Below are 21,888 nucleotides of genomic sequence, written 5' to 3'. Positions count from 1 at the left end.
GAGATCAAGCCCGTGTCCCCTGCACTGGCAGGCGGATTCTTAACCACTGCGTCATCAGGGAAGCCCTAGGGCTGCCCTTCTTAAGAATGAGGACGTTCAGGGCCTGGGTCCTCAGGCGTGACCTGGGGGTTGGCCTCCCAACCACCACTCCACCTTAAGGTAACAAACAGGCTGTTCCCTAGGGCCTGCCCCCTCCTCACTGGGCCTGCCAGCAGGGATGGGGGCCAGCAGGGCAGCAACATGCCAGCCTTTCAGTTGGGCTGAGACCAGCCTGGCGGGGAGGAGGTGCCCAGGACGGCTGAGGACGCAGGGCCGCTGGTTCTGCCTCCTGCTCTGCGGGCTCCAGCCTGGCAACCCATCGGCCTAGTTGTCCCTCACCACTAAGCCCTGTGCAGCTCAACCTCGGTGCTGGGGTCCTCACATGGATTAACTCAGGAAATCCTCACAACTGGGAGGTAGGGAGGACCGTCAGGCCAGTTTAAAGAGAGGGGAACTGAGGGGTTTAGGAGCGGGTAAGCAGCCGAGTCCCACCCCGACTCCCATGCTGTTCTGCTCCTCTACTGGCTGGGAGAATTCAGCGTCTTGGGACACAGCGGTCAAAACGGGGCTGTCTGGCCATCTCCCGAGGCAGAGCTGCTGGCCCGACCCCCAGGGTTGACCAGGGCCTGCAGCAGAGGGGCCAAGGTGAGGGACCTTCCGTGGCAGGTGCTCTCGGTCCCCTCAGTGTCCCCTCTGTCCCTCACCAGCTCATTCTGTCTTTCATTTAACAGACCACGTGCCCAAATCCAAGTCAGTCCTCAGAAAATGCACGTCATTGCCTTGGATGCAAGCAAGTCTTCCCTGAGTCTCTCCTAAGACGAGATGCTCTGGTAGTTATCTTTCTGGGCGTGAATCCTGGTTCTGCCACTTGCAGCTGGGTGACCTGGGCTACGCACTTCTGGCTGTGCCTCGGCCTCTTCCTCTGGAAGTCGCTGGGAGGATCAATGGGGCCAGGTTGGTAAAGCCCTAGCCAGCAGCCTGGCTGAAAGGCAGCGCCCCCGTGTCGGCCGCAGCCATTTTCCATTCCTCTGGGGATGCATTAGAGGTCCCTGACCAGAATCAATGAGAAAGGAGGCAGATTTGGTAATTACTCCTTTGGGGATAATCTCATAATATGTGGTGACCTGTAGGGACAGATTATAAAACCAACAACCATAATATTTGCAGTTGTTGACCTTAACTAACTGAGTGAATTTGGGCAAGTGACTTAACCGTTCTGTACCTCGATTTTTCTTATCTGGAAAATGGGATACAAAGTACCTATACCTCATTGTTCTGTAGTGAAGATTAAATGCGTTAAAGTAGGTACAGGGCTTATGACAGTACTTGGCAGGGGAGGTATCAGAAAATGTAGGTAAATAAGTTATGCAAATGAGTTCTTTTGCCGTGGGATAAAATTTCAGCAACAGAATTACAGATTAAAAAAAAAAAAACAAAAACGTTTTAGCCTCAAATAATTTAGCTGGAAGTAAAGACAATGTTTTCTGGAAAACTAGGTTAGGTGACTCAGAAGTGTCTTTAAATGACAAAGATATTGTCTCCAAGATGCTCAGGGAGAGTTTGAATAAAAGAGCTTTCCGAAATGGGAGTGTGTGGACAAAAGCATGAATTCTAAATTAACATGTTATTTTATGCATGTGATTTAAAAAATGTATCTGTAACTAAATTAATAAACATAAGAAACCATGAAACTATTTTGTGTCCCCCAGTATTTTATATATTTAGTTTACATGTTTACACAACACACATACATATGTAAAAAGCCTTCTTTGGATTTTATGTTGGGAAAGGGGGGGCTGCTGTTTGTTTACAGTTGTCATGTATCCAGGTATGTTTTCTGAGTGCCTACTGTGTATGTGCTGGGCCCTGGATGGGGCTCGGGTGTCTCTGCTCTCCCAGAACCCTCAGTCCAGTGGGCTGACAGGGAGGGAGCAAGTCTCTAGGAAACGACTGCCTGATGTGCCCTGGGGCAGAGGCTGAGGAAGGGAAGAAGAGAGGGGTCAGTGGGAGGGATAAGCCTGGTGTGGGGGATGGGAGAGCTTCTCCGAGGACGGCGTGTCTGTGTTGAGACCTGAGGGCTGGTGTTACGGGTCCCCCAAGCAAAAGAGATGTTGAAGTCCTAACCCCTAGTGTCTCAGAAGGTGACCTGATTTGGAAATAGGGTCTTTACAGAGGTCATCAAGGCGAAATGAGGCAATTAGGATCAACCCTAATCTAACGACTGGTGTCCTTATAAAAAGAGGAGATGTGAACACAGAGACACGCACACAGGGAGAAGGCCACGTGAAGATGAAGGCAGGGATTGGGGTGATGCACCTACACGCCTAGAAATCCCCCAGATTGCCAGCAAGTCAACCAGAAGCTGGGAGAGAGGCGTGGAACAGAGCCTTCCTCACAGCCCGCAGAGGGAACCAACCCTGCTGACACCCTGACTCCGACTTCCAGCCTCCAGAACTCTGAGAAAATACATTTCTGCTGTTGAGCCACTTGGTCTGCGGTACTTTTTTTTTTATTTTTTTGCGGTACGCGGGCCTCTCACTGTTGTGGCTTCTCCCGTTGCGGAGCACAGGCTCCGGACGCGCAGGCTCAGCGGCCATGGCTCACGGGCCCAGCCGCTCCGCGGCATGTGGAAGCCTCCCGGACCAGGGCACGACCCCGTGTCCCCTGCATCGGCAGGCGGACTCTCAACCACTGCGCCACCAGGGAAGCCCTGCGGTACTTTTTTTTTTATTTTTTTGCGGTACGCGGGCCTCTCACTGTTGTGGCTTCTCCCGTTGCGGAGCACAGGCTCCGGACGCGCAGGCTCAGCGGCCATGGCTCACGGGCCCAGCCGCTCCGCGGCATGTGGAAGCCTCCCGGACCAGGGCACGACCCCGTGTCCCCTGCATCGGCAGGCGGACTCTCAACCACTGCGCCACCAGGGAAGCCCTGCGGTACTTTTTTTTTTATTTTTTTGCGGTACGCGGGCCTCTCACTGTTGTGGCTTCTCCCGTTGCGGAGCACAGGCTCCGGACGCGCAGGCTCAGCGGCCATGGCTCACGGGCCCAGCCGCTCCGCGGCATGTGGAAGCCTCCCGGACCAGGGCACGACCCCGTGTCCCCTGCATCGGCAGGCGGACTCTCAACCACTGCGCCACCAGGGAAGCCCTGCGGTACTTTTTTATGGCAGCCCTAGCAAACTACAGATGGGCAGGAGTGAGCCAGGTGGGGCTGCGGGGGACCCGGGCAGGAGGAACAGCACATACGCCAGGGAAGGCCAGGGGAGCTGCCCTCATGGAGGAGCACAGTGGGGTCAACAGGGCCTGACCCTCCGGCTACCCTGAAAAGTGGGAGCCTTACTGTATTTTGGGGGTCACAGTGAGAATGAAGTGAGATATGAGGCTCATACCTTCCATTCACTGATGGAGCACAGTGCCAGGTGGCTTCAAGTCAAGACAGAGTCATCTGCTTTCCAGTGGGAGAAATGAGCAGTGGAACAGAGACCAGTGATAGAATGACGGCAGGGGCTACAGAAGGCTGGGAAGGCCCGTCTGAGGAGGTGGCATTGGACCAAACCCCTCCCCTCCCCGAGACAGCCACAAGATGTGGGAGAAGAGCATTCCAGGGACCAGAGAAAGCCAGTGCAACGGCCCTGAGGTCAGCCTGTACTTGGCAAGTCTGAGGAGTGGGAAGAGGCCAGGTGGCTGGAGTGGAGTGAGTGCAGGCGAGAGTGGGAGGGGATGAGGGCAGAGGGGTGACGGGGCAGGTCATGCAGGGTCCAGGTGGGATTTTAGGCAAAGCACACGGTGCCCTAGTGCCTGGTACAATATATGTGCTCTGTAAATGTGAGCCTTTATCATTAATCCTGGGAGTGGGGCAAGCCACTGGAGGTTTTAATCTGGGGAGCGAAGGATCCAAATCTAGTTTTCCAGGTGCCCCCAGCTGTTAGTGAGGTGCGTGAACTGGATTCTCAGCTTGCCTCCCTGCCCACATCTCCAGGGATCCCGTTTCTGTCTCCTGACACCTCTCTCCTTAGGAGCTCTGTGCCAGCAGACTTCTGAATGGCCCCAACCAGGTCATGAAAGAGGACATCACCGAGAACAGGATGGAGGAGGGCAGACCTCCCCCAAACCCAACTGAAGAGGAGCCTTGGCCCGAGCTTCCTAGGCTCTGATCCAAGCTCCGTCCCTTCCCAGCTCTGAGCCTCTGGGCCTCAGGTGCCTCATCAGTAAAACTGGACGAATAACAGGTCCACCTCCCGGAGCTGTTGTTGAGGAGGATTCGGTGAATAAATTCACGGACGACAGCTCGGAACCGAGACTGGCACACAGTGAGTACTTGATAAATGTTTGGTATCATCATGTTCTAACTTAGAAACACAAAAACCCTCTCTTCACTGATGACTCCTCTGCTCTCTCTCTCGCTTCACAGCAAAATGCCGCAAACCAGCTGCCTCCTATGCTGCCCTGCCTTCTCTCCCGCACCCTCCAGTCACCTCTGTGAGGCTCAACCGACGCTCAGTTCCCGGGCTCGTCCCGCTGACGGCTCACAGTTGTCACCCCGGGCTCCTCCTTGTATGAACACTGAGGGGTCTCAGACTGAGTCCTACACCTCCCTTCCTCTCCAGCCTCGTGCCTTTATGCTGACGACGCCCAAATTTCTCTCTCCAGCCTGACCTCTCCCCGGAGCTCCAGACTCCTTACCCGACTGCCTCCTCCACGTCTTCTTCTAGTTGCAAACTTAACCTGTCCAGGACTGAGCTCTGAGCTCCCCAGAGCCTGCTCCCCACTCAGTCCCCATCTCAGCCCGAGGAGAGCCCATCCATCCTTCAGGCTGCGAGACCTGGGATCACGTTCAACTTCGTTTTCTCGCACACCGCAGCCAATCTGCCAGCAAAGCCTGCCTGCTCCCACGTCAGAGAATCTTTCCCGAAACCGCCCCCTTGACCCTCCCTGGCCTCCATCCTGCTCCAGGCCCCTCGTCTCCTGCCTGGACCACCGCAGCAGCGCCTCGCTGGTCTCCCTGCCCCTCGCAGGCCATGCTCCGCATGCAGCCACAGGGACCCTGTGGACACCCAATTTAGGTCATGTCCCTCTTGTGTTCCAGATCCTCCCGCGACTCCCCTTCACTCACAGCAGACGCCCAGGCCCTTATGTGGGGCCCACAAGACCCTCCCGGTCTGTGTCCATCGTCTCTCTGACCTCACGTGCTCACATGATCGCAGCCACACTGGCCCTCCTCCAGCAGACCAAGCATGCTCCTGCCTCAGGGTCTGTGCAGCTGCTGTTCCCTCTGCCTGGAACAGCCTTCATTTACATGCCACACAGTGCTAGCCACCATCTGACCTGCTGCATGCTTTTCTTAGTTACCCTATTTGCTGTCCGCCTCCCCAACGGGCACTGTCAGCTCCCCGAGCTGACAGGGATCCCTGTCCGCCTGTTCACAGCTGTTATTCCCAGTGTGTAGACTGGCACGGTGTCCTGATGAATGAGGGAACGAGGTGTCACCCTCCTCCCCACCCCAAGACGCCCGAGCTCGAGCTCGGCTCTGGCAGGGTCTCAGCAGGCGCCCAGGCACTTACTTCTTTGGGTCAGTGAAGGGGAGCGGCCGCGGCGGGGGCTCGTCTGTTCTCTTCCAGCCCGTTGGGTGCTTGCTGCGCACGGGCTGCTTGGAGAAGAAGGACTTGGGGACGGAGGCAGAGAGCTGGGAGGCGCTGGGCTGGGCCGGCTGCGAGGGCCGCGGGGTCTCTGCGCTGGCCGTCTTGTGAACCTGAGTCGGGTAGCCGGCCCTCGAGCTCATGTCGCTGCAGTGTGAAAATGAGAGAAATAAGCCAATTCCATGCCACTGTTTGAAAAACCGATCTGTTTAAATTTCCTCTTGGGAAACAAAACTTCATTCACCCAGGAGAGATACAAGTACTTTAACTGCTGTGGAAAACTCCAATACATAGATGTCTACGTGGAGAAAATGTAAAGCTGCCTTTATAGTCCTGATCCCACCCCAGGGATGCCCTTCTAGCACAGTTGGTACCTCTGTGAATCTAAAAAGTCACCCCTGTGGGTGGATGCTCCCACCCCGCCCCAGAGATCCCCTGTCTCCTAGGCACAACCTACACAGCTGAAGGTGGGGGTCCCACCTGCCTGTCTCTGGAGGTGACCGTGGTTTACGGCTTGCTCTATTTCCTTCTTAACCCTTTCTTATGATTAAAAACACACGTGTTGGGAATTCCCCGGTGGTCCAATGGTTAGGACGCAGCACTTTCACTGCCGGGGGTCCTGGGTTAGATCCCTGGTCGGGGAACTAAGATCCCACGAGCTGCATGTTGCAGCCAAAAACAAATAAACAAAAAAAACAAAACAAGTGCATATAATCAGAAAACAGGAGCTTTTTTTTGAGGGGTGGGAGAATTGGTTTTAATAACTGGGATTGTGCTAATAACTTGCTCTGTAACTTATGGGTTTCTTTTTTTTTTAACTTATACCTTGCCATGCCTCTTCATTCAAATATTTTTTGAGCACTACTACATGACGGACACCACTCCAGCTGATCTAATCTAAAACCACAGCTCGATACCCCAAATGCTGGATTCCTGTGAAGCTAATGCTACAATGAACCTCACGCTGTTAACTAGGACCCAACTCTTGGGGACCCAACTGCTGATTCCACTGAGGCGAATCAGCTTTTAAAACTTTTAAATAAAATTCCAATTCCACTTCAAGTAAGAGGTCTTTAATGGGAAAATTAATGTCCTTGGAGTGCAAGTCAATAAATCCTTATTGAAGGTCAATTTAGCAATATTAAGGGGTGGGATTCTGACTATGGCAGAATGAGGAGATTGGCAAATTCTTTCCCCCAAAGCACAAAATTGATAAAAACAATCATTTCAGCACTCTGGAAACTGACCAAGGGCATGCAAGAATCCAAGTATCGTTTATGCTTGAAAAACTGAACTTCAGGTAAGAACAGAGGGAATCTGACATTGTGGCCCGGGGGCTCTCTCCCATCCCACTGCCCAGCTCAGTGAACAGGCAGGTTCTGCCACAGTGGAACCTCTGGGGCTGCATCAAGCATATCAACACATGCTCACTGAGAGTTTCAGAAGGAGAAGAGAGAAAGTGGCAGAAGAAAGGTTTGAAGAAATAATGGCTGAAAACTCCTCAAACTAGATAAAAAACATTCATCTACACATCTAAGAAACTCAACAAATCCCCACCAGGATAAATATAAAGACATCATCCAGAAAAACAGGTGAAAGTCAAACATTAAGACAAAACCCCTGAAAGCACCAAGAGAAAAGGATTCATCACATACAGAGGAGCACAATACAATTAACTGCCGACTTGTCATTTGCAACAATGGAATGGAATGATATTTTCAAAGTGCTGAGAGAAAAAACTGTCAACCAAGACTTTTATGTCCAGCAAAAGTATCCTTCACAAATGAAGGCAAAATAAAGATGTCCCCAGATAAACAGAGACTCAGAGAATTCATTGCTAGCACATCTGCCTAATAAATGATAAAATAAGTCCTTGGGCCGAAAGGAAATGACTGCAGATGGTGACCTGAATCCATTCGGAGAAATGAAGGATCCAAGATGGTAAATTTGTGGATTAGAATAAAAACCTCTATAGATTTATGTTTCCTTATTTTTTCTTTAACTTCCTTAAACATAAGACTGTATACGGCAATAATAACAACACTATACTGTTGGGTTAATAACACGTATGGATGTAATAATATAGATGACAAAAATAGCACAAAGGAGGGGAAATGGAATAGGGCTATATTGGAAAAAAGTCTCCATACTTTATTGGAATTAAGTTAGTATTAATCTGAATTACACTGAAAAGGCACGTACTGTAACAACTAAAAAAAAAAAAAATAGTCCCCCAAATCAAGAGGAATCCAAATGGTGCACTAAAATGCATTTATTTAACACAAAAGGCAGCAGTAAAGGAAGAAAAGAGGAGCAAGAAAAACAGTAAACATATAGAAAACAAAGAAGAAAATGGCAAATATAAATCCAATCATTATCAGTAACTTCATTAAACGTGAATGCTGAAACACCCTAATTCTAAGGCAGATTGTCAGGCTGGATTAAAAAAAGCAAACTCTGACTGACTTATATATACTTTCTATAATTCAGCAACATCTACTAACAGGCCCAAGGTTGCACATTGGTGGGGGGATGTCCAGGGAGCCATGGAGCATGTAACATCGGGATTGGACTTTGTCTGGGGTGGTCAGGGGCTTCCCCAACGAGGCTACGGTGTCTGAGCTGAGAACTGAAGGAGATACAGCCTTAGTCTAACAGATCTGACCTCCCAGAAATCCACAGCACAGAAAAGCCTGCACAAGTACACGCAGGCACATACAAGGATTGTCACTGCAATGCTGTGTGTAATCAAGAAAACATGGACATGGACTGAATGTCTTTTAACTGGGGATTAATAGATCGTTCCAAGCACATACATATGATCAAAATCTACAGAGCCAGTGTGAAGAATGAGGTCGATTTCTGTTTATGGGTGAGGACAGATGTCTGAGCTACAGTTAAGTGGAAAAAAGCCATTGTGTAAAGCATGCTTTTTCTTCTCTTAAAATGTATATATAGGGGGCTTCCCAGGTGGCACAGTGGTTAAGAATCCGCCTCCAATGTAGGGGACACGGGTTCGAGCCCTGGTCCAGGAAGATCCTACCTGTCACGGAGCAACTAAGCCTGTGCACCACACTACTGAGCCGGAGTGCCACAACTACTGAAGTCTGCGCGCCTAGAGCCTGTGCTCCTCAACAAGAGAAGCCACTGCAATGAGAAGCCCACGCATGGCAACGAAGAGTAGCCCCCGGCTCGCCGCAACTAGAGAAAGCCTGCAGGCAGCAACGAAGACCCAACGCAGCCAAAAATAAATAAATAAATATATTAAAAAAAAAATGTACGTATACCATATGATTACTGGGCTTTTTGGGGGGAATCTTTTTATGAAAAGGAAATGTACACTTTTTTCCCCAACTGTGGGTCATGAAATCAACTTAGTGGATCTTGACTGTTACTAAGAGGAGAATAAAAAAGAAATAGACTGGAATGAAAAACTTCAGTGCACCTCTTGTGAGGTAAGGATAAGTGGTTTTGTGAAACCTTATTCTGGATGTCCACGCTGGATTGTAATATAAAGTGCTTTTCCTGTTTTGGGTAATGGTCAAAAATGTGTGAAAGATCTGGGCTGGTACAGGTTTGGAGAAAAATCTCTGGGGGAGTGTACACTAACTGATTACCTCTGGAGATAGTAATGATGGGGGAAATGAAACCATATAAAAGGTGCAGGGTAGAAAGGAAGTGCCATCTGACACCTCGGTCTCCTTCGAGGCAACCTTGCCCCTCCCCCTTTCTTCTTTTTCAACAGCGAGCCTAGTACACACAAGCACAACCTTCCTTCTAACAGCCTATCACGGGCTTGCTCTGCACCTGGCTTTAACCTTAACACGGTGCTCTGGAGACTTCTCCGTGTCAGTCCACACAAGCCCCTCTCCCTTCAATAGCTGCAGAGGGCCCACTCTACAAATATATCCTAATTGATTTTAACCCTAACTTTTACTTTCTACAGTACATATTTCTCTACCTTGTCATCAGGTGTGTTCAGCTTTTACGAGCTGAAAAAAAACAAGAGGTGATTGAAATAAAAAGGAAAGGAATAAGATGAACACCCTTTGCCTCTGTGTCTGCCAGCTGGCTCCAGCCATTGCCTCTTTTGGGAGGGGTTCGCCCCCTCCTCAGGCCTGTGGCAGGCACTGGGTGTCAGGCTAATCCCATTACCCTGTAAATGAAGGCCGACTGTACTCATCCTTAAGGAAGGTGACCTGGCTGGCACCCAGCCCAGGGCACAAATCCTGAATGGCTGATGCCACTTGTCTGCAATGGGTCTGGGGTAGGTCTGCGATCTACTTCTGGCCAGTGAGACATCAGGTGTGAGTGTGGACTGTGTGCCAGGGGACTTCTGGGGAAGATTTCTTCACTAGAAAACTAACACAGACCACTTGCAGCAAATATCACCTGTTCTTCCACTGGACACTGTGACTATCTGGTTGAATGACAGCCACTTTGAGACTGTGAGGGGAGCCAGTCTTCAGGCTGATGGAGGCAGAACAAAGAAAGGGAAAGAACCTGGGTCCTCGAGTCAATAAATTACCCAGTCGTGGGGCCCTTCCTACCTTGTGCCTTCACGTTCTGAGAGATAACAGACTTCCTCCAACTGAGCTGGGATTTCTTGTTGCTTGGAGGCAAAGGCATTCCCGTGACTGCCCCTGTTTTCAGCCTCTACCAACCTCAGGAATGGATGGTGCCCCCTACACAGTAGGGCAACAAAAAGCTATCCTGAATATGCTGTGCATCTTGACCCGGCCCTCTGAGGTGGGCGCCCCTTCTCACACATCCCTTGGACCACGAGTACAGGGTGGAGTTCTTACCCCACCTGCCAATCACTTTCCTTCTGAAGCACCGGGTGAGGCCAGGTGCCCTCCCCGGGCCTCAGCTTGAAGAACGAAGCAGCACCTCGTGGTGGATGAGAACATGGGCCATGCTGCTCCCCTGACACACTGTGCTCTTTGCTCGAGCCCTCTCCCCTCAGTGAGCCTCGGTTTCCTCCTCTGAGAATTGAGGCAATGACAGCACCTGCCTCACAAGATCATTATGTGCACAGTGCTCAGCACAGGCCCGGGCACCAGGGCATGCTCCCCGAGCTGCAGATATACAGGGACGTGGTGCGTCCAGGGGCTAAAAGCCTGGGCTCTGGGCTCAGCTAGGACTGGCGGGGGTGGGGGGCATCCTGCTCCGACCCCACCCTCACCCAGAGAGGCTGTGCGCTTATCTGTGTTGTATCTCGGGGGAGCAGTTAAGATTTTGTTGGAGTAAAAGGTTCTGTGGCTTACAAAAAAAGGCTGAAAAACTGTAGGCTGGATGGAGAAATTGCACAGCTGCCTGGGCATGTGTGATGCTTTGGTCTATTCACCCCCGTGGGCGCTGATGGGTGGGCCCAGGGTGGGCAACAGGCACAAAGGGAGCTGTGCCCTTGCCTTTAGGAGGAAGAGCAGTGACGGAGCAGGTGGTAGTGATGGTGGTGACCGCGCTGAGCCTGTGAACACGGCCAGGCCCTGTTCTAAGCATCTCATAGGCATCACTTCATCTAGTTGCCTCAGCAACCCCACGAGGCAGGAGCTACCACCCCCCGCAAGTTCCAAGGGGGGGAAACCGAGGCCCAGAGAGATTAAATAACTTGCCCCAAATAACACAGCTGGCCAGGGATAGAGCCAGGATACAAAGCCAGGCAGTGTGGCTCAAGAGACACTGTGTCTAACCACCAACCTGTACTTTCAATGACAACGGTAGTCATGATAAATACATAATACATGAAAATAAAACCAAGCAGCAGCTGATATGTTTGGACCAGCTATGTCTCAGGCCCTGTGCTAACTACTTTAAACACATGGTGTAGGTTCATCTTCGCAGCCTTGGACCACAGAGGCCATCTTCACCCTCATTTTACAGATGAGGAAAGTGAACCTCAGAGGAACTAAGGAGCCTGGTGGAGATCACACAGTCGATGAGTGGTGGAGCTGTGACCTGGACACAGGCAGCCAGAGGCCAGAGCCTGGGAAATAACACTGCTCACCCAGGTAACCCCAGGTGGGCCCCTGTGGGGCCTTAACTGCTGGACTGATCTCGCCCTCTCTCCCAGGTGTCGGGCTTGAGGGTTGCATCAGTCCCTGCACGTGGCTGGAATTATCAGGCTCAGTGTAGGAGCCATATGCAGCAACATTCTGCCCTGCGGCCTGTGAGCAAAAACAGTAGGTCTTCAGAGGTGGAAGCAGAGATGACATGGGAGAAAAATTCATTGGCACAAAATCAGTGTGGAATCCAACCACCACTGGCCACCTCCAACAACCACCGTGCACCTGTATCATCACAGCGGCCTCCTCCTGCCCTCGCCCCCAAACACAGCCAGAGGGAGGCTGTGAACGCCTGAGTGCAACCACCGCCCTCCTCTGCTCAGGGTGAGTCAGAACTCTCCCCTGGTCCACAAGGCCCCACACCATCTGCGCCGACCCCTCTCTGCCCTCAGATCCTCCCACTCTGCCTCTCGCTCACTCTGCTCTGGCCACATGGAAGCTGTTCCCCAAACACACCAGAAACATTCCTACCTCAGGGCCTTTGCACTCCTCCCTGCCCCAGCCCCAAGATCCCTGCAAGGTTCCCTCCTTCCCTTGAGTTCCTGGAGATGGCCTGCGTTCCTCTTCCCAAGCTGACTGCGACTCTCTCCGAGTAGGTCTGTTGTGTGACCCCGGCTTCCTAGCCAACAGAGGCGGGGTTGGCCCCAGTGGATGCCAAGGCCCTCACATCACCTTTCAGGGCCGTGAGCCCAGAAGGGTATCCCGGAGACCACAGCCCCACCCGCGGAAGCAACGTCACGTGCTTCCTGCCTGCCTGGGAACACCCTGCGATGTCAGCTCCACATGGGGTGGAGAGCCTCTCAGTGCCTCTAAACAGCTCTTGACAAACTGCTCAGGAAGCCCAGGAAGCTTTGGAGTGTATGCTGCCTTGAGAGAGGGCGGTGGGGCAGGTGGCTGCCCGCCTGGGATCACTCAGCCCATCGCGGTGCCCACAGCAGGCACTGGCGCCTGGCACTGTGCCTGGAAGCTGGGCTCCCGTGACGAACGTCTCGGGGGAGAGTCTGTGAAGTCAGTGGAATCATCCTGGGGCACAAGCTGCTACAGGCTGCGGTGGCTTCCACGGAGAGGGCTGCAGCGCAGGGAGGGAGTGGGTAGGGGGTTTGGGCATGGCAGGGCCCATCCCTTTCCTTGCAGTCCTCGCATTATGCTGGTGAACTCAATCCCCCCACCCCTGAAACAGTCCACTTTCCCCCGAGTAGCCCAGAGTGATCTACTTAAAATATAAGTCAGATGATGTGCTCCCATGGCTCCCACGTCCCTCAGAATCAAATCCCAGCATCTGACCGTGGTTGGTAAGCCTGCCAGAGCTGGGCCCCTGCCCACATTGCAAACCAGACCTCTTGCCTTCCTTTGGCCTGTCTGGCCACCAGAGCATTTCCAGAGCACTGCAAACGAGTTTACCTTCAGGGCCTCAGCATGTGCTACTTTCCCTGCCTGGATCACTTCCATGCTTCCTGCAAAATATCACCTCCTCCTAGAGGCCTTCTGGGACCTCTGCCCGGTTTGGTTTTCTCCCCAGACCTTATCTCCACCTGGCATATTAATATTACACGGCTGCTCAGTTGTCTGTCTGCCTCACTCTCTCTCCAGGAGAACATCAGCTCCACAAAAGAAAGCTCGACTCTGTCCCCTGCTGTATCGCCATGTTTGGAACGGTACCCGGCACACAGTGGGTGCTTTGGTGTCAGTGAATGTGAGAATAACATTCCTCTCAGGCCTGCGCAGCCCTGCTCTCCTCTTCTCTCTCAAGAATCTCAACATTCCCCATCTGCAGCAGCCTCCCGACACTGCAGCAGACACTGTCCTGGACCTTTGCCTCCCTCCCTCCTTAGGTCCTGGTGGTGCCACCTGCTGACACATCCACAGTTGCTCTGTTCTCTAGTCAAGGTCCCCTTCCTTCTCACTCACATCTCGGCCTCGGACCCATCCCTGAGACTTCTGCAATTGCGCCTCCGGCACCATCTTTCAAAACATCTATCTCCCTGCATTATCCTTTCTGCTGAAGCCTTTCCTTGCTGCCCACAGCTCTTAGGATCAAATCCAAACTCTGTAATGTGGCTGACAGTGCCTTGTGTGATCTGGCCCCTGCCAACCTCCCATCGGCTGCCCCCCCTCAATTTCTATACTTGAGCCAAGGGGCCTGTGTTCAGTGACCTGATGGCACCCACCCTCCTCCCCACCCCAGGGCCTTTGCACATGCTACTCCCTCTAATAGGGATGCCTTCTCCACACATCATCTTTCCTTTTGCTCTTTTTTTAAAAAAATTGTAAAATAGCCCACATAGAACAAAGTGTACAAAACATGTATGTACAATTTAACAAACACTTACAAAGCAAACACCCACATAACTGCATCAAGAGTATATCATCAGTCCCCCTGAAACCACTTCACCTGCTCCCTCCTCCTTATCCCTCTCATCTGTGGCAGAAATGACACCTCCTCAGGGAAATTATCCCTGCCCCCCAACCCCCCGCCTAGATTAGACACCCCCTCCAGCCCCTGCACCACATCCACTCTCAGATCCCAGGAGGTCTCCCTTGAAGGCTTTCCCCTAGCATAATTGATTCATTGCTTTTGTAATTATTTACATGCTATCTCCCCTGGCACCCTGTCAGTGCCAGGACAGCGGGGGCCCTCTGCGGCAGAGGGCTGAGCATACAGTAGGCGCCTGCTGTGTGAATGAACGCAAAGTGTTGGGCTACAAAGGGCCTGGAAGTAGACACAAGGGCACCTATGGAGCGCTTGTGCCTCTCTTTAGGGAGCCAAGACCGGGCAGCAGGTTGTCATTCCGGCTCGGCCCCAGGGAATGGACGGATGACAGCAGAAGCACAGGGCTGCTGGGCTGCCCCGAGCAAGGGGCAGTGTGGCTAGCGGCAGGCAGAGGCACGTGTGGGGCCCTCGAGCACAGGTGCTCAGCGACCTGCTGGGAACTTGTACCTACTGAGATGGGAAGATTCTGGGAGGACTGGCAGGGTGAGGTGGGACTTGCACATCTTCTCTGCCTAGAACGCTCTGCCCTCCTAGTTCCCAGTAGCTTAGCCTCTTTCCTTCAGGAAATCACCTCCCATACTGCGTCAGGCCCCTCCTTTGGGCTCCCACACCCTGAACACTTCCGTCACCCTGGCCCTGACCGCTATGGGATGGATGTGTCTCCCCCATTGACTTTGAGCCCTCACTAAGGCCCTGGCGCTGTCCCTAAATAAAGTGCTGATGCTCAGGTTCTTAGGTAAGACAGAGTCAGGCTTTTAGTTAGGGACAGCGTCAAGGCCTTAGTTAGGGACAGATTCAGGGTCTTAGTTAGGGATAGATTCAGGGCCTTGGTTGGGAAAAGCATCAGGCCCTTAGTTAGGGACAGCGTCAGGGCATTAGTGACAGGGTCAAGCTTTAGTTAGGGACAGCTCAGGCCGTTAGTTAGAAACAGCTCAGGTCCTTAGGTAGGGACAGCGTCAGGGCCTTAATGACAGCGTCAGAGTTTTCAGGACAGCCCAGGCTGTTAGGGACAGTGTCAGGGCCTTAGCTAGGGACATCAACATGGCCTTAGTTAGGGACAGTGACAGGGCCCCCATTTCACAGGTGAGGAAACTGAGGCCCAGAGAGGTTCAGTAATTTGCCCAAGGCCACACAGCCAAGACAAGGCGGTGTGGGGTGGTGCTCAAACCCCAGTGGGCTGACTCTGGAGTCCACGCTCTCATCTACCATGAACACGTTTACTTCTTTAAATCAACTCATTTAATTTTCCTTAATTTGTCCAAGGCAATATCTGTAAAATCAGGGGATGGGTTGATAACGCTTTTCCTAATATCCATTTAAAATAAAACATTTTCCTCCCCACACCACCCAAACCACCTCAAGCACCCCATTTTGGGAAATGCTGCTTTACACTAAAGCCTGGTTGCCTAGGAGAAAACTTCAGGAAGCAGCTTTAATGAGTAGATAAGAATGATTTGCAATTAGCATCAATTGTCTGCATGCAAATTAAAGCTCCCAACCGCAGGGCCCTCTTTTGTAGCAGGTTCCTCTCCCATTTTATTCCCTTCACTTCTGGGTTCAGCAAATCCTTCTCTCAGACACAGAGTAATTTTATACCCACCCCCCTGCCTCAGACATAGTCTGCTCCCCAGCACCGCTGCCTTTATATCACAGACTCCAAAACCCTACAGCTACTGAGCTTTGCTAACATGGGCCTGTGCCCAACACAGGGGCTACCACAGCCGGGACCTGGGACCCCCATAGCACCGAGGCCCTCTCGGCGGGCGCACTTTGACATCTGTCTCAGTGATGACCTGATTCTAGTCTGTCTCCCTCAACAGATGGTGGGTGACGTGAGGGCTGGGGGCCTCGTCTGAATTTGCTCGTTACTCCTCCTTAGCTCTCAGCGTAGACCCTGGGACACAACAAATCCCTGAGAAATATCTGTGAATGAAATGAATGGATAAATAAATGAATGAAGGAGCTGTTCAAAAGAGTCCGTGAGTTCAAATGATTAACATCTATCTGTCTAGGGAGGCTGGCTCAGACAGAGACCTAACTCCCTGGGGCACCCTTTCTCTCCACCCTCACCCTTCTCCTGGCTCCTGACTCCAGGGGGACCAGGGCCACAGTGAGGGAAAGCACTGACAGTCAGACACTCTCAAATACTTGGTTTCCAAGGCTGTCAGAGTGTAAGCAGCCCCTTGGTCTTAGAATCTAGTTATACTTTAACTCCTACAACAGCTAAACTCCCTTACGCTTCTGCATATTTTCCTTTCCAATCAACACCTGTCTCTCCAATACTGGCTTTCGAGTGTCAAGCAGCAGAACCTGAGTTTGGTAACAAGAGAACGGCTGCTAGGTCATGAGATCCTTTAAGGAGGTAGGGAGCAGAGTTCAAACATTCTAAACAGAGTAGACTGGATTAAAGGGCTTTGCATGGTCAGGCTAAGAACTGCTAGGGAGATTTTTGCTTCACCTTTTAAAAATATATAGATATTTCTGTATAGTCAAAGACCCAGGTCCACTGTGGGTTGTGGTCAAGGAGGTCTGAGGCCACTGCCTGGGTGCACGTGTCCTGTGTGGAGAGAGGCGCAGGTCTGGGGATGGGCCAAGGTGTCAGGAAGCCAAGGGAGATGAAGACCCCTAACGGGGGTCCTGGACACGGGCTGGCCCCTGCTCAGGTGTGGTCAGGGAGGAGAAAGGAGGTGGTGGCCTCAGGGGTGCACACTGGGGACTGCAGCATAGTAATCCCTGCCTGGGGCCGCAGACCTCTGAGGGGTCCCTGGACCGGGCTGAGTCCTGTGACGGCAGAACTTTTCCAGAAGGCAGTTCGTGGCTTTCAGCACATTCGCAAAGTATGTGTGGTTCAGACTCCAGGTTGTTGGTTAGTCAATGCCTGTTCGTTCTCACTTATTACCCTGTCTGCCTCTCTACCAGTGGTTCTCAAAGCGTGGTCCCAGGGCCAGCGACATTAGCATCTACACGGAACTTTGTAAAAACGCATACTCTCAGGCCCCACCCAGTAGGTCAGGGGAATCTGTGTTGAACAGCTCTCCAGTGGACTGTCTGGAGACCACACTGCCCTTTACTATGAAGGCTGGAAGGCTAACCCGTGATCTCCCAGACTTCCTTGTAGCTGAGATGGCCATGTGACACTGCCTGCTGAAGGGGGTTCTGGGAAAGCTTTTGCTTTCTCCACAGACACGGAGCTACACAGACGCTGCCGTCTTTCCTCTGTTCTCTGTCCCCATGTCCCCCAGGGGCACCACAGCCATCTGGAGACCAGAAAGTCACAGCCAGCATGAGGAGGGTGATGGAGCAGGAAGACACCGGCTGCTAGGCCTTGAGGCCCTCTCTGAGCTGCTGCTGCACCAGCCCAGCTTTGCCCTCTCTGGACTTCCCAAAAGGGGACTATTAAACCTCTATTTGTTTAAGCCACCGTGGGTCAGGCTTCCTATCACCTCCAGACAAATGCACTCCTAACAGAAACAGTCTGTGGCTCCCAGAAAGTGTAAAAACTACTAGTCTCAGGAGAGAGAAAAGGAAAGAGACTGAGGGTCAGAGTGAACCAGAGACAGATGAGACAGACAGCCAGGGATTTACCTCCCTCTACCGGGATCCTTAAAGGCCAATGGATGGCAGCAGGGGGTGGTCCACGAGTCTCCCAACTCTGTAAGCAAACTAAGGTGCGAGCATTCCCATCTGTGAGCATGTTTCTGGGCGGGGGGAACACCACTGTCGGGACTGTGAGGGATGCAGAAGGTGGTCAGGGTCCCCCTGAAGGACTTGGACTAGATTCAGTGTCTTACCTGGACTGCCTCGGTGGGTCGCGGCTGCCCCCAGCCAGGCCTGTAGGGGTGCTGGAGCCTGAGGAGTACAGCTTCGGTCGGTAGCCCTTGTTCTGGCCAGTGACCCCAGGGGCGGGCGAGACCTCCCGACGCCGGTCTGTATGGTGGGACCGCCCGGCAGCCTCGCGCCCGCCTCCACAGAGGCCCATACTTCCCGGGGGCTTGTGTGGCTTGGCCGGCCGAGACGTCTTGGCCAGGGACAAGCAGCTGGGGCTAGAGGTGTAGAGGGTGGTGTCAATGCCACTGTCACTGGAGCCGCCCTTGGAGAGAGGGTCTTGCTCTGGCTCCAGTGGGTCCAGGGGGTCGAACCAGCGATCGTCGCTGTGGCTGCTGGACGCGTTGCTGGAGAGGGTATTGCTGCTGGAATGACTGGAGTACTGAGGCTCTCCCTGGAAGGCAGGAGAAGTGTGTCATTCCTAGACTCTGGGTAGGGGGGTGGGGGGCAAACTTCCTTCTCTGGGTCCTCCCCACCCCTAAGTGTGAACCCTGGAGCCAGAGAGCTTCGAACTCTGGCTCCCCCACTTACTGGCCTTGCTATCTTGGGCAACTGATCGAACTTCCCCGTGCCTCAGTTTCCACATCTGTAAAATGGGTTGCTAATAACCCTGCCCCATGAGGTTGATCAGAGGGATAAATGACAGCACATATGCAACATGCTGCCCACAGCTTAAGCTGAACACATCTAAAACTGAGCTCCTGGCCTTCCCTCCTGAATTTGCCTCTTGCCTGTCTCATAATGGCACCTCCGTCCTTTCGCTGCTCCACCCAAGAGCCGTGGAGTCACTCGACGCTGCTTTTGCTCTCACACCTGTATCTAGTCCAACAGCGAATCCTGTCGCCTGAATCTTCGGAACAGATCCGAAGCTGCCACTTCTCCTCCCTCTGTGGCTCCCCGCTGGTCCTGTCCACCACTGCCTCCTGCTGGACCACGGCAGGAGCCTCCTCCCTGGTCTCCCAACTCCCTGTCCCTGTCTCCCCTCACCCCTGGCCCCCAATCTGTTCCCTACCCGCAGCCAGAGACAGGCTGTGAACACTTGCGTCAGTTCATGTCCTCTCCCTGCTCACTCAGGGGAAAAGCAAGAGTCCTCACCATGGCCTCTGAGGCCCTGTGTGATCTGGTTCCAGGTTCTGGTCTCTAACTTTATCTCCCGCCTCCCTCTTGATCACCCTCCTCCAGCCACACTGGCCTTCTCGCTGTTCTCTGAGTATGCCAGGCACACTGCCCCCTCAGGGCCTTTGTACTTGCTGTTCCCTCTGCCTACAATGCTCTTCCCTCAGATATTTTCATAGGTTGCTCCTTACTTCATTCAAGGTTTTGCTTAAAGGTTCCCTCCTCAAAGGCCTTCTCTGACCACCTCATCCTAAAGTAGCTGTGCTTGACACGCTTTTCCCTTAGCTGTACTTTGTTTTTCTTTCACAGCAAGAATTGGTTCTTACCATTATATAATGAAATCTGTTTCTTTGCTTACTGCTTGCTGCCCCCACTGGGATGCCAACTTTGTGAGCACAGGGGTGCATCTGCCCTCTTTCAACACTGTGGTCCCAACGCCTGGCACATTGTACGGGCCCATCAAACACCCACTGAATGAACAGATGTGAAGAGACTTCCAAGTGCTCACCAAAACTATCTCCTTCTCCTGGGCGCACAGGACTACATTTCCCAGTTCCTCCTGCAGTGACCTGTGGCCACGTGATAAGAGTCCTGGCCAGTGCAATATAGGTAGAAGTGATTTATGTCAGGGCTTCCCTGGTGGCACAGTGGTTAGGAATCTGCCTGCCAATGCAGCGGACACAGGTTCGAGCCCTGGTCCGGGAAGATCTCCCATGCCGCGGAGCAACTAAGCCTGTGCGCCACAACTATGAGCCCGTGCGCCTAGAGCCTGAGCTCTGCAATAAGAGAATCCACCTCAAGGAATGAGAAGCCTGCACACAGCAACGAAGACCCAACACAGCCAGAAAAAAAAAGTGATTTATGCCATTTCCAGGTCTGAGCCACAAAAATCTTCCCTCTCCCTCCTACCCTCATCTGCTGCAAAGAGGCAGGGACCCAGGGGAGGGCTCTGAGGCCCTGAGGGACAGCTACAAGAGGGAGGGAGCCTGGGTTCCTGAATCACCACCATGTGGAAAGCTGCTCACCGAGTACCCACACTGAATTGTTATTTGAAAGGGGAATAAACTTCTTCTGTGTGAGGTCACTGAGATTTGGGGGCTGTCTGTTACAGCAGTTAACCTATTGCTATAGATTGAATAGTCTGTGTTCCCCCAATATTCATAGGCTGAATCCTAATCTCCAGTGGGATGGTATTAGGAGGGAGGGCCTTTGGGAAGTGATTAGGTTATGAGGGTAGAGCCCTCGTGAATGGGATTATAAAACTGCTATATATTTTCACATATTTAACCTATATTATGTTTATATATTCCTCATGAATGGGGTTATAAAATCCATATATGTATTTATATCCTTATAAAAGGGAGCACAGAGAGCTCCCTTCACACATGAGGTGGAGGGAAGGCCGTCTGTGAACCAGGAGGCAGGTTCTCACCAGACACTGAATCTGCCTGCGCCTTGATCTTGGACTTCCAAGCCTCCAGAACTGTAAGGAATAAATTTCTGTTGCTCATCAGCCACCCAGTCTGTGGTATTTTTCTTATAGCAGCCCGAGCTGGTGAAGACACACCTACCACAGCTGAGGTAATGAGGAAACTGTGGCTTCAGGGGCTGAAGGTATTTGCTCAAGATGACATAGATGGCAGGGGCTGGAGCCAGGATGTGCACCTGGCTGGGTCTAACTCCAGACCAGGCACCTCGCCCCTCTGCTGGAGCGGAAGGGGGCAGAGGTGGAGCATGTGCTCACGTGTGCTGCTCAGAGGCCCAAACCCAGGTGAAGCCTCCCAGCCCTAGGCAGTCAGGGCGGGTAAGGCGGCCAGCTCCCACAGCCCTGGCTCCCTGGGGTTGGGGCCAGCTCCCACAGCCCTGGCTCCCTGGGGTTGGGGCCAGCTCCCACAGCCCTGGCTCCCCGGGGTTGGCAGGCGGCACCCGGACTCACCTTGGAATGCCTGTTGGGGGAATCTTTGCCTGCTGTGTCCTGCCTGGAGGTGTGCTTGCTCCCGCTGCTTCCAGCCATGGCCGAGAGCCGGGCCTGGGCGGGCACGTGCCACAAAGGCTCTGCATTAAGACAGGAGACACACCAGTGGTCAGGGGTGACTCAGGCTCCGGCCCAAGTTCACCCAAAGAATCTGGTCCTTAATGTGGTTGGATGGTCCCACCCCTCTGCCAGCTTGTCTGCTCAGCTCACACACGGCCATGACCCCCATCAACTCGTCTTGGGGTCTAACAACACTCGGTAACAATATTTACTGAGCACTTACCGTGTGCCAGGCACCATTCTAGTGCTTGACATGCGTTAAGTTCGCGAAGCCCTCCGACAGTCCTCCATCCACAAAGGAGCTTGAGCACGTTTTCATCCTCACTGGTCATTTGCATTTTCTATTTTGTAAATTACTTGCTCGTATCCTTTACCCATTTTTCTACGGGATTGACTGTCTTTTGGTGAATAAGATTCTTTATATAACCAAGGTCGCATTCCTTTGTTGCTTAAACGTGTGGTAGCTTTTTTTGGTTAAATTAAAGTGGAATCATAATAAGCACTGTCTCACAACTTGATTTCTTACTTTACAAATAAATAATACTTACACTTGCTTTTTGCTCTGTATCTTCATAATACACCTTCACATAAGTTAACTGAACATGAAGTGATCTTATTTTTTAATAGCTGCACAGTATTCCATCATGTGAATGGACATCAATTATTTAACCAGTTTCCTGCTG

The 21,888-nt window shown here is 52.3% G+C and overlaps 1 protein-coding gene across 1 annotated transcript in view; it reads right to left on the bottom strand.

Moving 5' to 3' along the window:
• Positions 1-21,888, bottom strand: part of SIPA1L3 (signal induced proliferation associated 1 like 3) — a 96,795-nt gene that overhangs the window by 18,671 nt on the left and 56,236 nt on the right. Inside the window, exons 14-16 of the mRNA XM_007471106.1 lie at positions 21,107-21,225; positions 18,021-18,448; positions 5,599-5,820 (exon numbers count right to left, since the gene is read on the bottom strand). Coding sequence (XP_007471168.1) covers positions 5,599-5,820; positions 18,021-18,448; positions 21,107-21,225 — 769 coding nt within the window. The remainder of the gene's footprint in view (positions 1-5,598; positions 5,821-18,020; positions 18,449-21,106; positions 21,226-21,888) is intronic.

The sequence above is a fragment of the Lipotes vexillifer genome, unplaced genomic scaffold (assembly GCF_000442215.2).
Source record: "Lipotes vexillifer unplaced genomic scaffold, Lipotes_vexillifer_v1.1 scaffold182, whole genome shotgun sequence".
NCBI classification, from domain to species: domain Eukaryota; kingdom Metazoa; phylum Chordata; class Mammalia; order Artiodactyla; family Lipotidae; genus Lipotes; species Lipotes vexillifer.
Note: the sequence above shows the minus strand (reverse complement) of the source record. Positions and strands in the feature narration are given on the sequence as shown.